At 61.3% G+C, this 22732-nt stretch overlaps 5 protein-coding genes across 5 annotated transcripts; 3 read left to right on the top strand and 2 right to left on the bottom strand.

The window, feature by feature from the left end:
• Positions 1–1667: 1667 nt before the first annotated feature.
• Positions 1668–2623, bottom strand: SPRG_19611 (hypothetical protein; the record flags this gene model as incomplete). Its single annotated transcript, XM_012342952.1, has 2 exons — positions 1668–2306; positions 2330–2623. 2 exons carry the CDS (start codon positions 2621–2623, stop codon positions 1668–1670), a joined length of 933 nt encoding a protein of 310 aa, XP_012198342.1.
• A 3715-nt stretch (positions 2624–6338) lies between these two features.
• SPRG_19612 (hypothetical protein) lies at positions 6339–8714 on the bottom strand (the record flags this gene model as incomplete). Its single annotated transcript, XM_012342953.1, has 1 exon — positions 6339–8714. The coding sequence occupies one exon, from the start codon at positions 8712–8714 to the stop codon at positions 6339–6341; it is 2376 nt and encodes a 791-aa protein (XP_012198343.1).
• A 3590-nt stretch (positions 8715–12304) lies between these two features.
• On the top strand, positions 12305–15082 carry SPRG_19613 (hypothetical protein; the record flags this gene model as incomplete). Its single annotated transcript, XM_012342954.1, has 1 exon — positions 12305–15082. The coding sequence occupies one exon, from the start codon at positions 12305–12307 to the stop codon at positions 15080–15082; it is 2778 nt and encodes a 925-aa protein (XP_012198344.1).
• Positions 15083–15485: 403 nt separating this feature from the next.
• Positions 15486–17517, top strand: SPRG_19614 (hypothetical protein; the record flags this gene model as incomplete). The annotated part of the gene is made up of 2 exons (XM_012342955.1): positions 15486–17294; positions 17431–17517. 2 exons carry the CDS (start codon positions 15486–15488, stop codon positions 17515–17517), a joined length of 1896 nt encoding a protein of 631 aa, XP_012198345.1.
• Positions 17518–18660: 1143 nt separating this feature from the next.
• SPRG_22129 (hypothetical protein) lies at positions 18661–21000 on the top strand (the record flags this gene model as incomplete). Its single annotated transcript, XM_012342968.1, has 2 exons — positions 18661–19646; positions 19695–21000. 2 exons carry the CDS (start codon positions 18661–18663, stop codon positions 20998–21000), a joined length of 2292 nt encoding a protein of 763 aa, XP_012198358.1.
• Between the last annotated feature and the right edge of the window lie 1732 nt (positions 21001–22732).

The following is a 22732-nucleotide window of genomic DNA, read 5'->3' on the forward strand; positions in this document are numbered from 1 at the left end:
TCGCGACTACGTCATCCAATCAGCGGCGTGACGAAGCACATGGTGCCGCTCCATGCCTCTGCGCCCCAATCCATCGATGGACGCGTGGCACGTCGTGGCGACAGAAGAGACGACCTCGCATCTGGGCATGCAAAATGCCAAGTTGGATCTTGCGTTTTAATGTATGGACGACGCTTTTATATTTTGTTAAAGACAGAAAAGGCGCGGCAGAGTAGGTCACGCGTCCCACGGCCGCGGCGATGCAACAACGCCCCGTGCAACGAAGAGGCGACACCCTTCCGATACTCTGAGAAACACTTGGACGGGCGGTACTACGCCTGTGAGAAGACTGCCGTTGATGTCGGCAGCGGCGCACGACAGAGACCACTTTTGAAGATTATTGGGCCCGTTGTTTGTGCGTTTGCTTGCGTTTTTGCGTTTGCTTGTGTGTTTTGTGTGTGTGTGTTTGCTTGTGGCCGGGCAACGTCGGAACGTCCATTCTTGGACGGGTACAAATAGGTGACCAGAGCCACGACGGCGCAATGGGTGCCGTGGGATCTGTGGCCTTTCGCAACACAACCGTCGCGTTCATTCGTCGTGCATCGAGCCGCGCCTTGGTGGCGGCAAGGACTTGATGTTATTCCCTGGGCTCCTGACGGTTGCACAACTTGAATAGCACATCGATGACAAGAATCGCATGAAACGGTATGTGTGGAATGCGATCACAGAGCCAAGGACACGGACGGCCACTGGCCACGTTGCGTCGCACGGCGCGTTTGCCTCCAGCGCTTAATACCGTCATGAGGTCTGCCCCGGTAGATTCGTGCATTGGCGAATAGGGTTGTAGCCAAGGGCTGGTGCAAGTCTGGCCCTTCTAATCGAGGTGCTGAATCCAGTTTGAACAAAACAGGTCCCGTGCGGCTGCCCGAACAGGGTGAGCTAGCAAGAATGCGAAGCGGTATTTGCGACGACGACCAGAAAATACGACCCTGGGTCCTAGGGTCGTATTTTCTGGCCTATCAGGGCCTGGGAGACTGGTAGTTGTTGAAGTGGGTCGTCTATTACAATCGATAAAACTATGCTATGGGAGGCTGGTAGTACCGGTGCCAGATATTCCCACTGAACGTTCATAACGTTACCAGAAATACACATGTACCGGGAAACAGGTCCCGTGCGGGGTGAGCTGGTACGAACTTTTGAATACATATGTGCACGTGTTTCGCGGGATCTTCTACCGGTACCAGAAAAACCGGGAATATAACGCATTTGACCGTGGCCTGTCCGGGCTTTGGCCACACAACGTACCGGTACGTGGAGAACGAAATTCAGCTCCTGGCAATTTGTATTTGTAGCAATGTCAGAAATTTGGTACGAGTAATATCCCGCAGTAAAGCGTTTACTCGTACTAATCTTTCGCCTTTTACTAAAGATTACCGTGGACGTTTTTCAAACAATGCGGCTTCACTAATTTCTGACCTCCCTCTGGGAGGCCCCCCATGCCAACAACCTCTCCAAATTGTCAAACCACACCACTCGAATTTTCTTCATCCCCTTGTCAATTAAGTCGCCGCTGGACCTATCCAGCGTATCTCGTGAGCTCTCGAGATGACACTTTGCCAAGTCGCCAAAGTCTGCAGCTGGAACAAAAGGGTCGGCAGCAAAACATGGAATGGATTACATGATAATTTTTACATGACCCATGGCGATGCATTGACCCCGGTGTAGACGACCGGCGGCTCCGCGTCCAGATCCACATACCCCACGGCCGCTTTCTTGGTCATTTTCGATTCGTTGGAGAGGTGGCGCCTATCGATGGTGCTCGTCACAAGGCTCACGCGCACGCAGTGGGTCGTCTTGGGCTCCGTGCGGTACACGATGAAGCAGTCGGTGCCGGTTTGGCTCAAGCCAACCACTGCCTTGGTCTCGGGGCAAATGGCAAAGAGGCGGTGGACGCTGCCGCCGGCTTCCAGCACGTTTCTGTGGGGCCAGAGACAGAGCGAGAGACCCCATTTGTGCTTGACATCGTGCGCATGAATGAGATATTTCGCACTGTCACTCGACTGCACCCGCCGTCGCGAACGCCAGCGAGCCACTGCAAAGCCGTACGTGAGCGGGAGGCAGCCCATGACGATCGTATAGAGCAGTGCCGAGACACCCATCTCGATCGACGTTGCATCGCGGACCGTCGCCGTGCAGAGGTAGTGGTAGACGTGAATGAGGGTGCGCAGCTGCGACTGCAAGTAGCTGAGGGGGCCGGCGACCGCGACCGCCACGAAGGCCAGTAGCGTCGGATCCACGTCTGCACAGAGACGCTCTTTTCCCAGCCGCTTGAGCAGCGACGACGAGACACGAAGGGCAGTAACGAAAACCACACGGTCCGCGAGAGGTACAGCGACGCGATGAGAAAGTTCGGAACGTCGGCGACTTGCATCACCCGAAGGATCGCCCGCATGACGTAGTCAGGACTCATCCAAAAGTCGAGCAAGAAGCCGGCGAGGACGACTGGGTGTTGTAAAATGTGGCTCGTGGGATCACCGACGAGAAGGTAGAGGACCTTGGCTTGGCCACCCTCGGCATGGCCGATGCCGTAGCGTCGAAGGGTGGTGGCGAGGGCAAAGCAGTGGCGGTAGTAGTCGTGCCACATGCGTCGCACGAGATACAAGACGAGGACGCAGCGCGCCACCAGCTTGACGACGACCCACGCCATCGACGACGGCGCTCGGTGAATGCCAACGTAATACTCGATAGCCGACGTGTCGTTGTTTCGATGTTGAGTCCACAGCACATGGTGAAAAATGGGAACGTCGAGGAGCCGCGAAGTGGCTGCTAGCGGCGCCGGTGCTGACGCGTTCGATACAAATTGCGAGGCAAAGTTCGTTTGGTCGTACGTGTAGATGACATAGTATGGGAGGTCGGCGGCGACGAGAGGGTGATTGGAGGATGGTCGCGGCAACGATTCGTGGTAGAGATCAAACGCGGTGCTCGCGAAGAAGGACGTGTTGGTCACCTCATGGGTTTGGTTGCGGAAAAACGCCAGCAACGCCGAGGTACACACCGTCATGTTGCGCTCTGTACACGCCGGTGGCAGCGATGTGGTCGTGCTCGACAAGTACGGCAAGGGCTCGGAGATGTAGGCCTTGAGCGGCCTAGACATAACGTCATCGAGGTTCGAGTCAAAGAGGGACAATGTGTACATGATAGCCACGTTGAGAAACATGATGCTGCTCAAGACGACCGATCGCTTGTTCCAGTGCACAGTCGTACAGGGCGGCGCCACGGGGGCGGGCACGACGGCCCCACGCTGCATCTCTGTGAGGCAATGAAAAATTGCCCGAGAAGCCTCTGCAACGCGCCTGCATAGGTAACCGCTTGCTAATAAAAGCGCGGGAGCTGCCATAAAGCTCGGACGATGATGGCATCTCGGTGTTGAAGTGAGTCGTCCATTAAAAATAGGCCAAGTGCCATTCAATTGGGAATGTCTCTTTTTATGGCACCGGGAATCGGAAACGCCATGATTGACTGCCTGACGACGACCTCATAGACCATGACCGAGCCACACCCTTACGAAGCGGCCATCGCGCTGGTCCAAGTGCCGGGCGCGTTCGCCTCGATGGGCGTCTTGCCGCAGTCGCCGCCATTCCTCATCTACCTCGATGGCATGGACGAGCCCCTGGCATGGCCGCTCACCGCCGCCCAAGCTGCCGCGATTCTCATGCTGTACCCGTCCGGGAGCATTGACGCGTCGAAGAATCGGATGGACCTCGACGACGGCTATAACGCGCTGCTCAACACGATGTAAGCCGACGTTGCGGAGCATTTGGCGCCATCAGGCGAGATTGTCATCATGCTCTCGCACATGGTCATCGACGACAATGCCATGTTGCAGCTGCGTCCGACCAACGACGAGGCTATAGACACCACGCTCACGTTTGGCTCGATGAGCGTGCTCCTTCCGTCCATCCACAAAGGCGGCGTCCTCACATACGCCTACGGCAACGACATAGCGACGTTTGACGTCGAGACGTCGGTGGTTCGAGACAGCGTTTGCATCGACCTTTCTGGGAACGTCGATCTCGTCGGCGCCGATCACAGCTGGTCGCCGCGTCACCCTCATCTACCACATAATCTATGAGGTAGAGTGCGCCTGGCGCCGCCTAACCAAGAACCGGCCATCGCAGCGCTCACGGCGCTCGCCCAATCGCCGTTTGATCGGGTGCAGCGCATTGGCCGCCCCGTCGCGTGCTCTGAAGAGCGCTATGCTTCTTGCTTGGACCTTCTCAAGCCCATCGACAAGGGCCTCGTCCACATACTGCTCGCGACCAAGTGCTTTGACGCTGCAGTGGCGTCGATCTACTCGAAGGATCGCATCGAGTATGCCACGCTGTACCCGGCCTGCAACGCGCCAGACGAAGTCGCGCCTGATCGCCTCTCGCTCGACCTTGTCTTGCCGGCGCCCGACGAGCCGGACGAATGGCCAGAGAACATGCTGGTCTTTTGGCCCAAGCACCACCGCGTCACAATGGCCGACCGGACCAAAGCGCTGACGTACTTGGCCACGGTGCTGCTTGAAGATGCGCCGTGCGTTGTCCATCACGGCAACAAAGACGGCGGAGAAGACGTAGCCGCGCCGGTGCAGGAGGGCTTTCTGGGCATCACAGACGTCGACGTCGTCTTGCGATCCACACTGATGGCCTTCGCCGCCCACCGCGGACGTGAGCAAAACATGTACACCAGCGAGCCACACCCACGACGCATTCGAACGCCACTGGGTACCCTGTCCCGGCTCTTGGCGCACCAAAACGACCTGGAGCTCACGTTCCGCTTCATCGCCGACATTGTCTCGGTCCAAGACGACGTGCCGGCGTCGGAAGTGGCGCTGTGGCTGCATGGGCTCCTCACAACACATGGATGGGGTCCATTCCAGCCGGCCCTGGTCCAGCTCCTCACGCGCTGGTCCAACGAGAACGCGGATGACGCACTGCATCTTTTCGCGAGCTTTCTGGGCCTCGCCGATGAGCCTTTGCGTCCTCCACTGCGCCTACAGCACGAGGCCGAGCTCCTCAAGCGGTGTTGGCCAGCGCTCTATGGCGGAGTGATCGCATGGATACGCGCGCGGCACGAAGGATCGGCGTTCTACACGCACTGTCTTCTACTCGAAGCCTACGTCACCAAGACAGCGCCGCAGCTTCCCGAGGCCAACAACGTGGGCCACCGCTTGCCGCCACCACTCGTCTCGATGGTCGATGCGTTTGCGCTGCCACCGCTTTCGGCGTGGACACCGTGGCTCCTCTCGGGCCACCCGAGCGCCTCGGACATTGCCGTCAGCGTCGCGTTGGCCCTTCAGCGCAATCCGTGCGTGCCGACCGGCGCCTTGATCGAGTATGTGCTGCGCGCCTACGGCAAATCGTTCAAGAGCGAAGACGGCTACTACGCCTTGGCGGCGGGCCTCAACGCGGCGGGTTCTATCCTCTTCCTCGCCCTCCGCGAGAACCGACTCGACGACGATCTCTTTCGACACGTGACGCAGTGCTGGACCGTCGGCCTCCTCCCGGTCGCGCGCGCGATCGTCGCCAAGCACCCCGCGTTGATCTCGCCCTCGTTTGCATCGCGCATGGCAGCGTATATCCTGACGCTGGCTCCATTGCTGGCCGAGAAGGAGGTGTGCTATGACGGCCGCGGCGGCAAACTGTACGCGCCCGCGACCTTGTCCCAGCACGAGCTCGTGCGCGATGCGATCGAGCTCCTCCGGTTGTTTGCACCGACGCAGCTGCCAACGCTGGTCGATGCGTGGTTGGAAGACTTGCCGACCTCATTGGAGGTGACGGACGCGGTGCTCTTGCCACTGGCTGCCCTCGTGCTGGAGGCGGATGCGCCGCTGTGTCGCAAGCTTCTACAAGTGGCGGCGACCCGGCCACCTATTGTCGACGACACACTCTACCATTGTGGCTCGGACGACGAATGGCCCGTCGACCCTCCGTCACGAGCCGAGAAGATGCGCTACGCCAAAGACCGTCTAAGTACCCGGATCACCAGCACGATCGCCGACTTGACGTCGCAGCTCGCGACAAAAACCAAGTTGACGCGCCAGCGCCAAAGCGCCAGCGTTGTTAGCTCCCGTGCTTCACATGGCTCGAAGGTTGAGACGCAGGTGTTATCGTCGCGTCCCATAATGCACGTACATGGTCGTGGATGCTCGTGATGGTCTCCACCCTGCAAGGTCGCGCCGTCGCGTGGGCCCATGTTGGGTAATCATCTTCTACCTTATGCAAATGAATGTCTCTCGTCCTGTCTACACCTCGTCACTCATTTATCATTTGAAACAGTTACTCGCATAGCAAGACCCTTGGTTCTACCTGTTCCTACAATGCCTGGACCGCTTGTTGGCGCTTGGTCGGTCGCTCGTTGACGGCGCCGAGGAGTGCTTGCACCTGTCGATGGTCGTCGTCCAAAACGTGCGGCAGTGCGTTTAGCGTGGCAGTCGCCAGCGCCACAAAGACATCCTCCTCACAGTCGGGCAACGCGCTCCAAAAGCGAATCGTGACCTCAAACAACACGGCTCGAACGTGCTCTTGGCGTCGGACGACGTCGACGAGCCACGCGTCGACAAACGTCCGCAGATTCCCGACATCAAAGGCTGCGAAGTACGCAAACGCATCAAGCGCCAGACCAACGCCGACCGAGACGCCGCCGAGGCTTTGGCCGTCGGGCCCATTGGCATAGTAGTCGTGCACAGGGTCGTGGCTCGTCGTCGGCATCTCAGTCACGACATCCACACCAGACGTGACCACAGCCAGCAAGAGGCGACTGCACTGCGCAATGAAATCGGGTGTGCCAAGCGTTGGCCAGTCCCGCAAGACCAAGAGCACCGCGGGCGCCACGCGGAGATGCAGGCGGCCAACCATGAGCCCGGCGACCTCGAGCGAGCGGTCGCCGACGACACCGACGACCAGCAGCGCCGCGAGGACGTCCACAGACAGCCAACACATGTCATGGCTCGTGTCGTGTCGGTTGTAAGCATCCAAGACGGCGGGGACCCACGGCGCGGCGAGTGCGTCATGGCCTTGTTGGTACCCCATGGCCACGGCCGGAGCCAGCGCCCGCACTTTCGAGTACTCAGCGCGCTCGAGCACGTGACAAAAGGTTGTGGGCGGTCCCCGCATCGCTGCGATCGAGAGGACAATGTCGTTGGGCAAGTGGCCATAAAACCACCGGTGCGTCACGGGCAGCCGCGCCAAGTGCGCGTCCAGCGCAAAGCTCATCTCCAAAATGTCGCGCGGGATCGCGTCGAAGACGAGCATCGAGTTGTCTTCGGCGCCGATGGCGGCCGCGCCTTCCGTCAACAGCGTGTACGCCTCGACAATCCACTCCGAGACACCTGGCGCCTTGACTTTAGCGCAGATGGGGCGGGTCGTGACGCCGGCGATGCTGGCCACGAGGCGGCAGCCATTGGCAATGTGTGCGTAGCGGCTTGCGCGCACCCAGCGCTGGAGAAGCTGAGAGAGGATCGGCTCCAGGTTCGACCAGCCAAAAACGGCAATGTCCCGCGAGATGAGCTGGCCAACGGCTTCAAGAAAGGCCGCATCACCGTTGATGGGGGCTTGGAAGAGCTGGGTCAAGAATCGCTCGATCCAGTCGAGACGGTGCGCGTCACCGAGTGCCGCGTAGACGGCGACAATGTCGTCGCTACGGCAGTTGAACGCTCGGCTCTCGGGATGCAGGCGCGTCACGACGGCCTCAAAAAGTGCGTCGACCGACGGCTGGCCAAAGAGGTCAATGGTCTCGTCGGAGGCGGCTGCAAGCGAGCGTGCAATCGCAGAGAGGTGTGCGATCTGCGCGCGATGATACTTGGGCCAAAAGACAAAGCCGTACGTGGGCTTGGAGCCGTTTCCAAACAGGCGGGCATCGATCTTGCAGTAGCGAGGGTGGTGGGTCACCGCGTCGCACAGGGTCGCGCCGTCCGGGAGCGTCCACTCGGCGACGCGCGGGAGGTCCGCTTCTTTCGCCCACTGCAGCCGAACGAGGAGTACGTCGTACGCCTGGGTGGCCAGCAGCGCGGCAAGCATCGCCTTGTCGTGCGGATGGAGGTCGCCGGACTGGGTCGTGATCGTCTTGCACAGGACGTGGACCTGCGGCGATGGGCGAGTAGCGAGTGCGAGGAGCGCTGCGACGGCAGCTGCATTCTCATCGCCGTTCTCGTCGTCCAACACGAGGTGGTAGACAAGCCATGGCCGGCGCGTCGAGAGACCGGCTGTCGCGCCGCAGAGCCAGACAGAGCAGCGCGCAGGTGTCTTGGCCGGCACGACGGGCAACTCGACGCAGAGAAAGCCAAACGTTCCTGGCGGGCGATTCATGGGCGCCCACGGCTGTTGCGGGCCAGACAGGCTCGCTGCGTAGTACGCGAGTTGCAGCGAGAACGACCCGGACGGGGCAAACATCGTCTGGATCGTCTTGCGCACGTGGCCTTGGAGCGCGTCGATCCAGGCTCGGTTGCCAATGGATACATGGTCACCTGGCACCTGCTTCGCGCAGGCGTGGCGTTCGCTGCCGCCGTTGCATGCGACGTCGTCGCTCTCGGCCGGAAGCACCAGCATCGGATCGACCGGCGCAGAGAGGTAGAAGCTGTGGCGCGGTCGGTCCAGCGTGCGAGGCTTGACGAGCGCGAGCGCGGCCTCGAAGCGCTGGACGTCGGTGAGCTCTGCGTCGGGCGACCTCTTCATCGCACGGGTCCGGACCATCGCCAACGTTGGGATCTGACCACGACGCACTCCAGATAAGATATTCGGATACCGAACGGGAGCATCCGGTTAATTTCAGACAACTATCCGGATCGCCAACGGTAAGAACCATCGAATGCTTGGTCCTAGCTTGGTTGCGCCACTGCTTGGCAGCTTGCAAGACCCAAGACGCGTAGGAACCCAGAAACGTCGGCGCAACTGTAACAAACACTGTGCGCTTCATTGTCCGCTCCTTGGAGATGCAAGGATGTTGACGCAAGCGCTCTCACTCGGACCAAGCATGTACACATGATTTGTTTTCCCCACTACTTAAAGCATGCTTAGTACTACAACATCAGCACAATGCTAGGTTTCCGCGTGCAGTGGAAGAGGTTTCTTGTGCGAGCTCATTTTGCCCATACTCGATAGTCAGACTGCCACGTCATGGGTTGGCGCACGGTTACGTTGCCACGTCACCAATAAGCTGGTCGAGAGGTGAGAGCGAGCTTCCCACCGAATCCCACAAAATGAACGGAAGCAGAAGGGCTGCCTAGGAAGCCACGATACACAAAAGGACCCTCCCCCCGAATTTCCGTTGGTGTCGTTGATACCTGGCTCGGTTTCTCCCTCTCTCGCGCTGTGTCTTTCCTCTTTATTAAATATATTAAATAAAAACTCAACATCGGTGAGCTGTCGAGGTCGTACTCCCTGAGCATCGGCACGGTATGTGTACGAACTACATTGTACAGTTAAAATACAACAGTGAACCGACTTTTGGAATGAGACCCCTCTACAGTCCCATCCCAACGGTCTTCCCGTTGGACGATCGAGAACGATGCATCACAACGCCTTGTCCCCGGCCCAGCGACGCTACTGTCTCGAACCTGCATTCCACTACATTCTGCGATGGCAACGAGCTTGTACACCGCCGCGATGGCCTTGGTCCAAGAGCCCTGCGAGTTCGCCCGCACAGGCACACTGCCGCCGTCGCCACCGCTCCTCGTCTACCTCGATGGCATGGACGAGCCGCTGGACTGGCCGCTCGGTGCCGCCCAAGCCACGCAGGTGCAGGCGCTCTACCCCTCGTGCATCGTCCCCGCGACCAACCTCCGGCTCCAGAACGGCCATGACGCGATGCTTATGACCATCAAGATGAGCATCACGGAGCACCTGGGGCCGTCGGGCGCGTTCGATGTCACGCTCTCGCACTTGGTCGTTGACAACGTCGGTCGAGCTGCAACTCTACGTCCGACGCAAGGCAAGACAGCTAATGGCATGTTTGGCTCGCTCATCGTGCTCCTCCCGTCCATCTACGAAGGTGGCAGCATCACGTTGGCGCATGGCGGCCAGTCCGCGACCTTGGATGCGGCGATGACCTACGCGTCGTTCTACTCGGTGACGTCCATCTCGTCGGCGCCGATCACGGCCGGTCGCCGCGTCGCGCTCGTCTACCGTTTGGTCTATGAAAAGCAGCACAACAAGATGCGCCGGGCGCCGGTCAACCAAGCGGCGGCCATCGCCGCGTTCACAGCGCTCGCGGGCTCGCCGTTCGATGGGTACGAGCTCTTTACTTGGCCCATTGCATACTCGCACGAGGAAAATGACCTCCTCTGCTTTGATCGTCTGCAGCCTTTCTACAAGGGCCTCGTCTACGTGCTATTGGCGACCAAGTGCTTTGAGGTTGCACTGGTCACGCGCTACGAGGACACTGGCCTGTCGGCGGTCGTCCTGCACCGTGCGTGTGAGGTGCCCGAAGAAGTGACGGGTGCATGCGAACGCTACGCGCGCGAGGCTCTCTGCGTCGAGCTCTGCGGTGGTGACCCGCCGTCGTCGCACATGCTGGTTTTTTGGCCGACGCACCACCGCGTCTATATGGTCGACCGGGCGAAGGCGCTGGCGTACTTGGCCACGACGCTGCTCGGTGACGCACCATCTCTGAAGAGCGGCTACCTCGGCGTGGCCAGCATCGACGATGTCTTGCACGCGACGATGGCGACCTTCCGCAGTGGCTCAGGTTGCGAGTGCAGTGGAGGCCGCCGACTTGAACGTACTGGAACGCCACTGGCAACCCTCTCTCGTCTTTTGGCCCAACAGCCGGATCTGGAGCTCACGCTGCGGTTCGTCGCCGACATGGTCTCGGTTCAAAACGATGTCCGACTGCCGGAGGTGGCGCTGTGGCTGCATGGACTCCTCACGACACACGGATGGGGCCATTTCCAGTCGGCCTTGCTGAAGCTCCTCGACCGCTGGGCTACGAGCTGTGTGGCCGACGTCCTGCACTTTCTGGCGAGCTTGGCCGGCCTCGCCGATGAGCCTTTGTGTCCGTCACTGCACCAAAAGCACGACGCCGAGCTCCTCAAGCGGTGCTGGGTGTCGCTACATGCCACCGGCGCCGTGCCACAAGTGCACCGACGTGCTGCGAGTGTGACGCACTACCTTCTCCTCGACGCCTATCTCACCAAGACGGCGCCGGGCCTCGCGCACGCCAACTACATGGGCCACCGGATGCCACCCGCGCTCGTCTCGGTCGTCGATGGCTTTCTCCTGCCGACAGTCGTGCGATGGATCGGATCTGGCCGCCACTGTAACACGTGCGCGGTGGCTGTCGGCGTCGCGGCCGCCATCCAGCAGGACCTGACGATCGCGTGTCACCCGCTGGTCGCACAGCTACTCGATGCGTTCCGCAATCGCCAGATGCACTTTCCCATCGTCCGTCGCTCGGACGTGGTGGGCTGGAACGCGGCACAGAGCATCCTCTTGCTCGCTCTTCATGCCAAGCGGCTCGACGACGTCCTCTTCAACAACGTCGCCGATGTATGGGGCCTCGCTGTGCTCCCGGCCGCGCGCTTGATGGCGATCAAGCACAAGGATATCGTCGGAGACGGCTTTGCGTCGCGGGTGGTGACGTTTGTTTTCAAGGTCGTCAACGAACTCGCTCTAGAGCCGACGCACCATTCAGGCTGCGGACGCTACGTCGACATGCCCAAGCCGGAAGCAGCGCTCGTGCTCGATGCGATTGCGCTTCTTCGGTTGTTTGCGCCCGACCAGCTACCCGTGTTTGTCGACCTTTGGCTGCAACGCTTGCCCGAGACAGTGGACGTCACCGACGCGATGGTGCTGCCATTGACCCGACTCGTCGTTGATGACGCGCCGCTGTGTCGCAAGCTGCTAAACGCAGCGGCGGCGCGCCCGGGCAGCTCTTCCGAGAGCGAGCCTGGAGACGGATTGCATCCTCGGACGTCGACCGAGGAGTTGCGTCAAGCCAAAGAGGACGTCGTCGACAAGATCGCTGCAGCCATCGCCGACGTGAAGGCGCAGCAGGCGAGCCATCACGACGACGCATCGAGTGCGCCACCACCAAAGCGACGTCGTCACTTGTAAGTAGTCTGGTAGTTCGTTGATCATGGGATAGTCTAAACACTACTATCTTTTCTTAATACCTTGGTGGAGAAGCTCTAATATACCTTTTCCTTAGCTCCTCTAGTTCGCATGCAGTGCGACTGGGATTAGGGCTGGAACCCACTTCCGCTCAGCGGCGGCAGAGAGCGCCATCCGAGCCGTCGTATCCGGATGATCCGAGAACCGGATACGTGGCAAGCTCCATTTTTGCGATGGCCAAGAAGCGGCGTGGTGGCAAGAAGGCAGCGGTCAAGCCCGGCGTCGGCGACGTCAAGCTCTATGAAGACGCTCTCGCTCGCCTCCAGCCGCGTGTCCTTAGCACGCCCTTCCTCATGTTCGACTTGTCCATGCCCATGGAGCCGCGCCTGCGCATCGACAACGACGAGTGGCTCACCTGGCCCCTCGGCACGGACGAGACCAACCACATCATCTCGACGTTCGGCAACGGCTTTCTCCTCGGCCTTGTGCCCGCGAGCCGCCTGTCCTTCGAGAATTCCGCGTGGCACGACGAGCTGGAGGGCCACGTCCGGCGGACGGTGCAAGACGCGTTCTTGTCGTCCGGGTCGTTTACGTTTCAGCTGGCGCACTTGGCGGTCGACGCCGCCGGCAGCCGCGAAAGCCTTGTGCCAGCGTCGCGCCCGCCCGGGACGTTTGCGACGCTCTGCATTGCGCTGCCAGCGTGGCACGAGGGTGGGCCGCCGACCTTTGGCGACGCCAACGAGCCGTGGTACGAGGCGCCCATGACCAAGGCGCGCTGCGTCGCCTTCCTGCCAAACACGCCTCTCGTTGTGCCCAAGGTCACGCTAGGTCGCTGCGCCATGCTCGTCTACCACCTGATCCGCGACGGCCCCGGGCAGCTCATCCAGGATACAGCCAATGCGCTCGCCGCACTCGCGGCGCGGCCCTCGCCCAAGATGCACGTCTTTGCGAAAGCGCTCACGAACGCGTCGGTGTGCTCGAGCAACCTCGCGCCGCTCGACCGCGCGACGCTGACCGCGCTCCTCACGTCCAAGGCGTACGACGTGGTGCTCGTCGAGCACGAGGAGGCCGACGACGGGTCGTTCACCGCAGGCATCGCATCGTACGCGCCGCCGCACGGCGTCGAAATGGACGCTGCAATGCACGACTGCATCGACAGCCTCGTCATCCAAGGCATCCTCTTTGCCACCGACGAGCTTCCCGCATGCAGCCTCGTCTTTTGGCCCAAATCGTACCGCGTTCACAAGATGAGCCTCGCCGTCTTGAGCCGCGCGATTCTGGACGCAAGCCGTGGCACGGCCACCGAGCTCTATGGGTATGCCTCGGTCGACGACCTCATTGTCGTCGTCTTGCCGCGCTTCGCCGGCTCGTGCCCCGACGCAGCGTCGACGGTCCTCGACATGTATACGGCCCTAGGGCTCCGCGGCCGCTTTAACATCCTTGCGTACTTTCTCACAACGCTCTTTCATCCGACGCGCGAGCTTCTCGAGGGCATTGGCCGCCTTCTTGTGCAGGACATTCGCGTCTTTGGCTGGCCCGCGATGGCCACGCCGCTTCGCACGATGGTCGGGCGCTGGGCGCTCACGTCGAGTACCGACACGGCGCATGGCTACCGCCTCGTTGCGAGCCTTGCAGGCGTCGCCGACGACCCTGTGTGCGACGCTGTGACGGCGGTTGGGATCACCGATTGGATCGTCGACGCGTGGACGTTCTTGGCCGACGGCGCGTTTGTGGCTTGCGCCCCCGACGACATCAAGAGGGCCGCGACGTCGCTCATCAAGCACCATCTGCAGCTGCAAGCGTACGTTGCGGCGAGTTCGGTCCGCGGCCGGCTTCTCTATCGCTCGCTCCCGGATGTCGTCGTGGCGAAAATTGCATCGTTCCGTGGGCCGCGGTACAACCTCGATGATTGGCTCGATACGGGCGCGCTCTCGACGATCCATGACGTGGCACCGGCGCTGGGCGTTCTTCTGCAGCAAGGGCATGTCGCCGTCGTCGCGCCGTATGCAGAGGCCGTCGTCGATGCGTTTGATGCGGGCGACCATGGCGACGACGCCGGTCTCTCAGTGCATGAGATTGCGAGCCTCTTTGCCGTCAGCTCGCTCACCGACCGCTTCCTCGATCTGCTCGATCCGATCGCAGACCGGTGGCGGCTCGCGCTCGCACCGGCGCTGCTCGCGTTCTTCCGCGGCTGGCCGGCGCTGGCCGAGCCGTGGATGGCCGACGAGGCGGCTCGGTACCTCGTCTCGTTCGCCACGGACGACCGCGCCGGCTACGTCTTTGCCGACAACAAGCACAACACGGCGCTCTACGACGACGAGTACGCGGTCGAAGCGTTTACGAATCCGCTCGCGATCCGCCTCAACCAGCACTACTTTACGGGACCGTCGGCGACCGCGCATACCGGCACCCACGTCCGTGTCTGGGTCGCGTTGGACGTGCTCTCGTTCTTGGCCGCGTTCGCGCCGGCCTTCTTGTCGGTGTTTGCGGCCGCATGGCTGCCGCTCCAGCTCCGTCGGCCCAAGAGTGTGCGCACGACGCTCTATCCCGTCGTCACGCGCTTCCACGACCACGTGGGAGATCGTAAGGATGTGTTTGTGACACTGGCAGAGGCGACCTTGAACGCGCTGCCAACGCCGGCGGACGACGACGATGGCGTCGAGCTGCTCGACTATGCGCTGCCGGCGCTGGTGCCACCGCAAGCGTGCTGCGACACGTTGTGCGCGGCGTTTGCCCAGTTTTTACGCGACCCGCTCGCCGACGAGTACTGGGGCGAGCTCTGTGCGAGTGCGAAGCGCATCATGCGCGCGCACCCGACACGCTTGCACATCCTGCCGCTCGAACACAGCGACTGGCAGAGCTGCCGGCTTGTGGGCAAGATCCACCAAGCCGGGCAGCTACCGCTGGTCGAGCTCAAGGAGCGGCTGAAGCGTCGCAAGACAGCCGACGCCGAGCGCAGCCGCGTCCGCGCCGTCTCGGAGCTCATGGCCATGGCGCGCCATCGAGGCTGATCCACGTTGCTGTGCACGAGCGGTCGCGTTGAATCTTGCATGCGTGGTCGTTGGTATGTTTCGTTCTAGTAATGCCTTTAAACGTTGGATGTACGGGCATGAACCCTAACCACCGTGGCTCGATCGAAGAGGCAGCGCCACAGAGAGGTGTCGTTCGACAGAGATATGCTCACATTGAGTCTACGCTGGTGAAGACATGTTGTACAGCGTCCCGTAGCGCGCAGAAGCTTCTTGGAACCGTCGTTGTCCCCGTTGAGAGACCGTGTGCGTGGGAGTCAGAGCTGTGCATCGAAATCTTGTGCATTTTAGCCAATCACCCGTGCTTTTCGTTGACCAATCACAGCGCATTGTCTATCCCGAACGAACCAATCACGCTGCCGGTGCTGAATTTGCACTTGACAGGATGTCAACCACGCGGGTCCGGCTACGCCCAGCCGCGCCCACGGACGTCTCGCGCTACGAGGACGTGCTGGCGCGCGTTCGCCTCCGCGTCTCCAACGCGCTGCCACGCGTCTTCCTCTTCTCGGCGCCGATCGATCCATGCTTGGAACTCCCGGCGACCAACGTCTCGGCCGTCGATGCAGCGTCGGCGACCGTCGTGCCTGGCCACCACGTGCGCTTTGGCAACCCGGCATGGGACGCCGAGCTGCTTGGTCCTGTGCGCAAGACGATCCGAAAAACGTTTGCGCCAAGCAGCCCGTTCTCGATCTCGCTCGCCTACTACGCGACGAGCCTTCGCCGCTGGCCGCGCCCGCCCGGCGCCTTTGGGACGCTCTGCATTGAGCTGCCGCTGTTTCCAGCGACGACCGCCGCACGCTGCGCCCTGTGGCTCGCCGGCACGAACCTTCCGGTGGACATTGGCGCGTCGCCCGTGCTCGTGTACGACCTCATCTTGAACGGGCCGGATGTGCGGAATGTCGAGGCGATTGCCGGAGTTCGCGCGCTGGCCTCGCGGCCGTCGCCAACTCAGTTTGTCTTTTACAAGGCGCTGACCAACCTGAACGTCGATCCGGACGAGCTGCACCCGCGCGACGCCGCCATCACATCCGTTCTCTTGACGTCGACCATGTACGACGTGCTTTTGGCCCACCTCGAGTGGTCGCGGTCCAAAGACGGCCCGACCGTGACGTCCTGGTGCGTCGCGTCGGCCAGCGCCGACGTACCGGATGCGATTCTCTCGACGCCGCAGGCGTGCGTGCTGCAAGGCCGCATCCAGGCCACCGCCGGGCGCAGTGCGTGCGGCCTAGTCTTCTGGGCCAAGAGCCACCGCGCACACGTCGCGCCGCTCGCAGCACTCAGCGATGTCGTTCGAGGCGGCGGCACCGCGGCGTTCGGCCACGACAATCTCGACGCGCTGCTCGAGATGGTTTTGCCGCGCTTTCAAGATCCGCGCGAGACAGCGCAAGACAGCTTTGGCGGCAGCGTCGCGTCGTTTTACGCTGCGCTGAGCGACGGCCACCACCTGGAATGGATCGAGCGCTTTCTCTGCGACGTGTTTGACGCGCCACCTCGCAGCGACGACCTGAACGCGATGAGTCAGCTGCTGGCGCGCGATGTCGCTACCTTTGGCTGGTCAATCATGGGCCCGATGCTCTCGCGCCTCCTGGAGCGCTGGACGACGACGTCGACGTGCAACTGGCGCCTTGCGTGCGGCTACCACCTCGTCGCGAACCTCGCGGGTGTCTCGACCGACCCCGTCCGGCTGGCCATCGACGCGCCCGGCTTCCACGAGTGGGTTGTTGACGCCTACACCGACCTCGCCGGCGCCGCGCAGATGGCGATCCGTCACGACGACCTAGAAAGCGATACTGCGGCTGCACGCTGCGTGTTGCTGCACAGCTTTCAGCTCCATGCATACGTCGCACAACTGGACGTGAACCACCGATGGTTCTTTGGCACCGCGCCCAGCGATATCGTCCGCACGATCGCATCGTTCCGTGGGCCGACGTATGACCTCGACGCAATCGTGATGGACCTCATGAGGGTGCACCTTATGGCGCCGACGCTCTTCGCAGTCTATCGACATGGCGTCACAGCGCTCCGGGTCGAATGGATTCAGATCACCCTCGATGCGTACTCGCTCCGCGTCCTGCAGTCTACGACGCAAGATTTATCGGTCGACGTGTGCGCGAGTATCCTCGGCGTCGCTGCGATGGCAGATGTCTTCGGCTCGTTCTTCGATCTCATGGCGAGCGACCGACGCCTGCACATGGTGCCTTCGGCGCTGTTGTGTCTCGAGTCCCTTCCCACACCAGCGACACCCGACGTCCTCGCGCACTGCCGCCATACGCTGTTCGCCTTTGCATCCGACGTCAACGGCGCACGTCGTCCTCTCGATGACGACGAAGCGGTCCGTGTCGACGACGCCGCGGCGATGGACGATCCGATGGACGCCTCGTTGTGGCTCGACGCATTTGCTTTTTCGTCGCGTTTGATCCAACCCACTTGGTGTCGTTTGGCACCACGTGGGTTGCGAGTGCGTCGCAATTCAATCACGCGCTCGTGCTGGACGTCCTCGTCCGCTTCCATCACCGGTTTCCTCAGGAAAAAGAGAGTTTTATCGCGCTCGCCACCGCCACGCTGGATGCGTTGCCCGACACGGATGTGGCCCGTCGGCAAGAGCTGCACGAGCTCCTCGACGCCGCTGAAAGCCCAGCTCGCAAGCGCAGGCGCGCTGAGTAGGTGGCATGCGACTGTAATATGAATGAAATCGAGTTGTACGATGCATCCAACACAAGCCGCTGTACTTTGTACATGTCGATCGAGCGTTTACGAGGACAGTGTGCGAGCGCGAGCGCAAGGGCAAGACTTTATAGTGCAGTCGTTGGCGAAAACTGCATAATAAAGGGGACGCTCGGATTGTGTTTCAACTCGCCGTGACGGACGCGACGCGCCACCGCTCGGATCACGGGCCCAGCGCGCAGGGGTCGTGCAGGATGAGCGATTGTACTTTCCATGTCTCAAGTTTTGCGTGCGTCTTGTATGTTGTAGTACTTACGCTTTGCATCCATATTGTGCGAGAGTCCATTCAGTGCTGCGGTGAGATGCTCGCCTCTCGCTTTGGTTGTTCATGACGTGGCAGCACAGTTGAGCACGAATCCATGACGTGGCACGCTCGGGATGCAATATGACGACAAAGGCCATGGCAAGCACATCTCTTCTACCGCGCGATGAAAGCTACCGATTTGACGCTGTTATACCATGTATACGATACTTGGCGTGGACTATAAACTTGACGGCGTGGAGAACATGTCATGTGAACGGGCTTGGTCCGAAATTGCGTGCTATTTAGCTTCAACCAAGAGTCCATACAGTCGACGTACTCGCCTCTCCCAGCGGTGCGCACCCCAACGGCAAAGGTATTGATGAGGATTGCCCTAGTGTCGTTAGCTTCCTATGAGCATGCTATCGGCCTTGCAACCTACCAAGCAGTGCACAAGCTTACCGAGAACGAAGCACGAACCGAACGGCCGTTGGTTATCCGGACCATTCCGCGAAATTAACCGGACGATTGGACATCGGTATCCGGAGTGCGTCGTGGTCAGATCCCAACGTTGACGATGGTCCGGACCCGTGCGATGAAGAGGTCGCCCGACGCAGAGCTCACCGACGTCCAGCGCTTCGAGGCCGCGCTCGCGCTCGTCAAGCCTCGCACGCTGGACCGACCGCGCCACAGCTTCTACCTCTCTGCGCCGGTCGATCCGATGCTGGTGCTTCCGGCCGACAGCGACGAGGTCGCATGCAACGGTGGCAGCGAAGGCCACGCCTGCGCGACGCAGGTGCCAGGTGACCATGTATCCATTGGCAACCGAGCCTGGATCGACGCGCTCCAAGGCCACGTGCGCAAGACGATCCAGACGATGTTTGCCCCGTCCGGGTCGTTCTCGCTGCAACTCGCGTACTACGCAGCGAGCCTGTCTGGCCCGCAACAGCCGTGGGCGCCCACGAATCGCCCGCCAGGAACGTTTGGCTTTCTCTGCGTCGAGTTGCCCGTCGTGCCGGCCAAGACACCTGCGCGCTGCTCTGTCTGGCTCTGCGGCGCGACAGCCGGTCTCTCGACGCGCCGGCCATGGCTTGTCTACCACCTCGTGTTGGACGACGAGAACGGCGATGAGAATGCAGCTGCCGTCGCAGCGCTCCTCGCACTCGCTACTCGCCCATCGCCGCAGGTCCACGTCCTGTGCAAGACGATCACGACCCAGTCCGGCGGCCTCCATCCGCACGACAAGGCGATGCTTGCCGCGCTGCTGGCCACCCAGGCGTACGACGTACTCCTCGTTCGGCTGCAGTGGGCGAAAGAAGCGGACCTCCCGCGCGTCGCCGAGTGGACGCTCCCGGACGGCGCGACCCTGTGCGACGCGGTGACCCACCACCCTCGCTACTGCAAGATCGATGCCCGCCTGTTTGGAAACGGCGCCAAGCCCACGTACGGCTTTGTCTTTTGGCCCAAGTATCATCGCGCGCAGATCGCACACCTCTCTGCGATTGCACGCTCGCTTGCCGCCGCCTCCGACGAGACCATTGACCTCTTTGGCCAGCCGTCGGTCGACGCACTTTTGAGGCCGTCGTGACGCGCCTGCAGTCCCGAGAGCCGAGCGTTCAACTGCCGTAGCGACGACATTGTCGCCGTCTACGCGGCACTCGGTGACGCGCACCGTCTCGACTGGATCGAGCGATTCTTGACCCAGCTCTTCCAAGCCCCCATCAACGGTGATGCGGCCTTTCTTGAAGCCGTTGGCCAGCTCATCTCGCGGGACATTGCCGTTTTTGGCTGGTCGAACCTGGAGCCGATCCTCTCTCAGCTTCTCCAGCGCTGGGTGCGCGCAAGCCGCTACGCACACATTGCCAATGGCTGCCGCCTCGTGGCCAGCATCGCCGGCGTCACGACCCGCCCCATCTGCGCCAAAGTCAAGGCGCCAGGTGTCTCGGAGTGGATCGTCGAGGCTTACACGCTGTTGACGGAAGGCGCGGCCGCCATCGGCGCCGAAGACAACTCGATGCTCGTCTTCGACGCGATCCCGCGTGACATTTTGGAGATGAGCTTTGCGCTGGACGCGTACTTGGCGCGGCTGCCCGTGACGCACCGGTGGTTTTATGGCCACTTGCCCAACGACATTGTCCTCTCGATCGCAGCGATGCGGGGACCGCCCACAACCTTTTGCCACGTGCTACAGCGCGCCGAGTACTCGAAAGTGCGGGCGCTGGCCCCGGCCGTGGCCATGGCGTACCAACAAGGCCATGACGCACTCGCCGCGCCGTGGGTCCCCGCCGTCTTGGATGCTTACAACCGACACGACACGAGCCATGACATGTGTTGGCTGTCTGTGGACGTCCTCGCGGCGCTGCTGGTCGTCGGTGTCGTCGGCGACCGCTCGCTCGAGGTCGCCGGGCTCATGGTTGGCCGCCTGCATCTCCGCGTGGCGCCCGCGGTGCTCTTGGTCTTGCGGGACTGGCCAACGCTTGGCACACTCGATTTCATTGCGCAGTGCAGTCGCCTCTTGCTGGCTGTGGTCACGTCTGGTGTGGATGTCGTGACTGAGATGCCGACGACGAGCCACGACCCTGTGCACGACTACTATGCCAATGGGCCCGACGGCCAAAGCCTCGGCGGCGTCTCGGTCGGCGTTGGTCTGGCGCTTGATGCGTTCGCGTACTTTGCAGCCTTTGACACCGCCAACTTGACTGCGTTTGTGACGGCGTGGGTCGCCGCTGTCGTCCCGCGCCACGTTCGCACAGTGTTGTTGAAGGTCACACTGCGCTTCAGCGACCGGTTTCCCGACCTCCACCGGGCTTTTGAGACGCTAACGACGGCGACGCTCGCAGCTCTGCCGTTGACGTCGGACGACGACCGTCGCCAGGTGCAAGCTCTCGTCGACGCGGCGCAAGAACGTCCTTTGAAGCGCCAAAGAGTTGCTTAGGCCCAGGCTTTCTTGTAGTAGTATATTGATCTCTCTCCAGTTGTGGTGAAGGAGCTTTATGCATGACCATGACGACATGGAAGGAGGTGGCAATAGGAGAATCTGCATGTCGCAACCAAGCAGGAGGAGGTGGCACTCGAAGCAACGTTGGCACCTCGAACGAACATGCTACCACTGATACGTGCCGCGTGCTTCCTGTAAGGAGGACGCGTAGAAGTGCACACTCTGTACTAGGCTATTGTCGTAGAGTACGTACTTCATTCGCGACGCGGACGCTTAAATGTTGACGCTGCCTCGTCGTCGTCCATTTGCATCTCCAAGTCGGCGACCGTGGCCAGGATACGGACGACCATGGTGTCTTTGGCCTCGTCCATCGCCTTTGTGACCACCTCAAAACGAGATGATCGCGTCGCCGCCACATGCAGCAGGTGGCGACGCAGCGGTGCATCGTCGAGCTCGAGACGCGCCACTGGCAAGAGCACCGTGTCTGTGACGTGCAAGGAGTTGGGTAGATGTTGCAGCCACGCTTCGATGAATGATGGTAGTTGCGTCGGTGCAAACCGTCGGAGGAGCTCGATCGCATCATGTACGAGTTGGTGCAGCGCCGGCGCTGCACGCGTTCCTGGTAGATGATGGCTCGGCTGCTTCTCGGTCCGCGCCATGACACCAAACACCGGGACGAGCTCGAAGACGTACATGACGACCTGCGACCCAAAGCCAGATGAGAGCAAGTGGGGTTGCTCCCCAGCGATCGAGCGCATGCCTGGCAGCAGCTCGGCGCCAAAGGCCTCGACCAAGGTGCCAAACATGGCGTCGTCGAGGCGCTTCTCATGCAGTGCGAGAACGAGGAGGCTGCTCGCTGCGTCACCGCCGGCTGCGTCCAAGCAGGTTGAGGCTTCCGATCGCACCGTATCCAGTACGTGCGCGACCAAAGGGCTACGCCAGAGCATCGGGTCGCACTGGACGGCGGCCGCAAGCCCACCGCAATGTCCGAGTAGACGTGAAAGCCCCAGCGATTCAAAATCCAAGAAGCAAAAGGCGGTGGCGATGACAGTAGAAACGCATCCACGGCCGAGACGAGCGCAGGTGGCAGGATGCAGCCAACGTAGTTGGCTGCCGCACGCTGCGGCGCCGTCGTCGTGACATAGGCTTCGAGAAGAAGATGGTGCTTGACCATGTCCGATCGGCGCTGCGTGCAAGATCCCAAGTATTGTACCGCGAGGAGCGCTGCATAGCACCGCTTGAGCAGCTCCGCTTCGTGTGGTTGACGCAGTGGCGGACACAGCGGCGCATCGTCCAAACCGACCAAGCTCGCCAAAAGGTGCAGTACGTCTTCCACGTTGCGGTGGGTCCAGCGCGTGACGAGCTGCAGCAAAGCTGACTGGAATGGACCCCATCCGTGCCTCGTGAGGAGGCCATGCAGCCACAGCGCGAGTTCGCATGCGGGCACGTCGTCTTGGATCGTGACGATGTCAGCGACAAAGCAGATCGTCAAGTGTAGATCTCTTTGCTGCGCCAAGAGACGGGTTATGGTCGCAAGAGGCGTCGTCCTGCCGTGGTCGAGCCGGCACCGGCGGTGTAGGCTCTGCTGGGCGCTGAAGGTCATCATCGCGGCCTTCAAAGCGTCGTCGAGGTCTGGAATACCAAGGACACTGTGCGCCAGAGGCGTTGCTGGATCAGTGTCGTCGTGCGGAGCAACGCCGCAGCCAAGTCTGCCAAGACGGTATCACGG

The sequence above is a fragment of the Saprolegnia parasitica genome (genome assembly GCF_000151545.1).
Source record: "Saprolegnia parasitica CBS 223.65 unplaced genomic scaffold supercont2.11, whole genome shotgun sequence".
Classification (NCBI taxonomy): domain Eukaryota; phylum Oomycota; class Saprolegniomycetes; order Saprolegniales; family Saprolegniaceae; genus Saprolegnia; species Saprolegnia parasitica.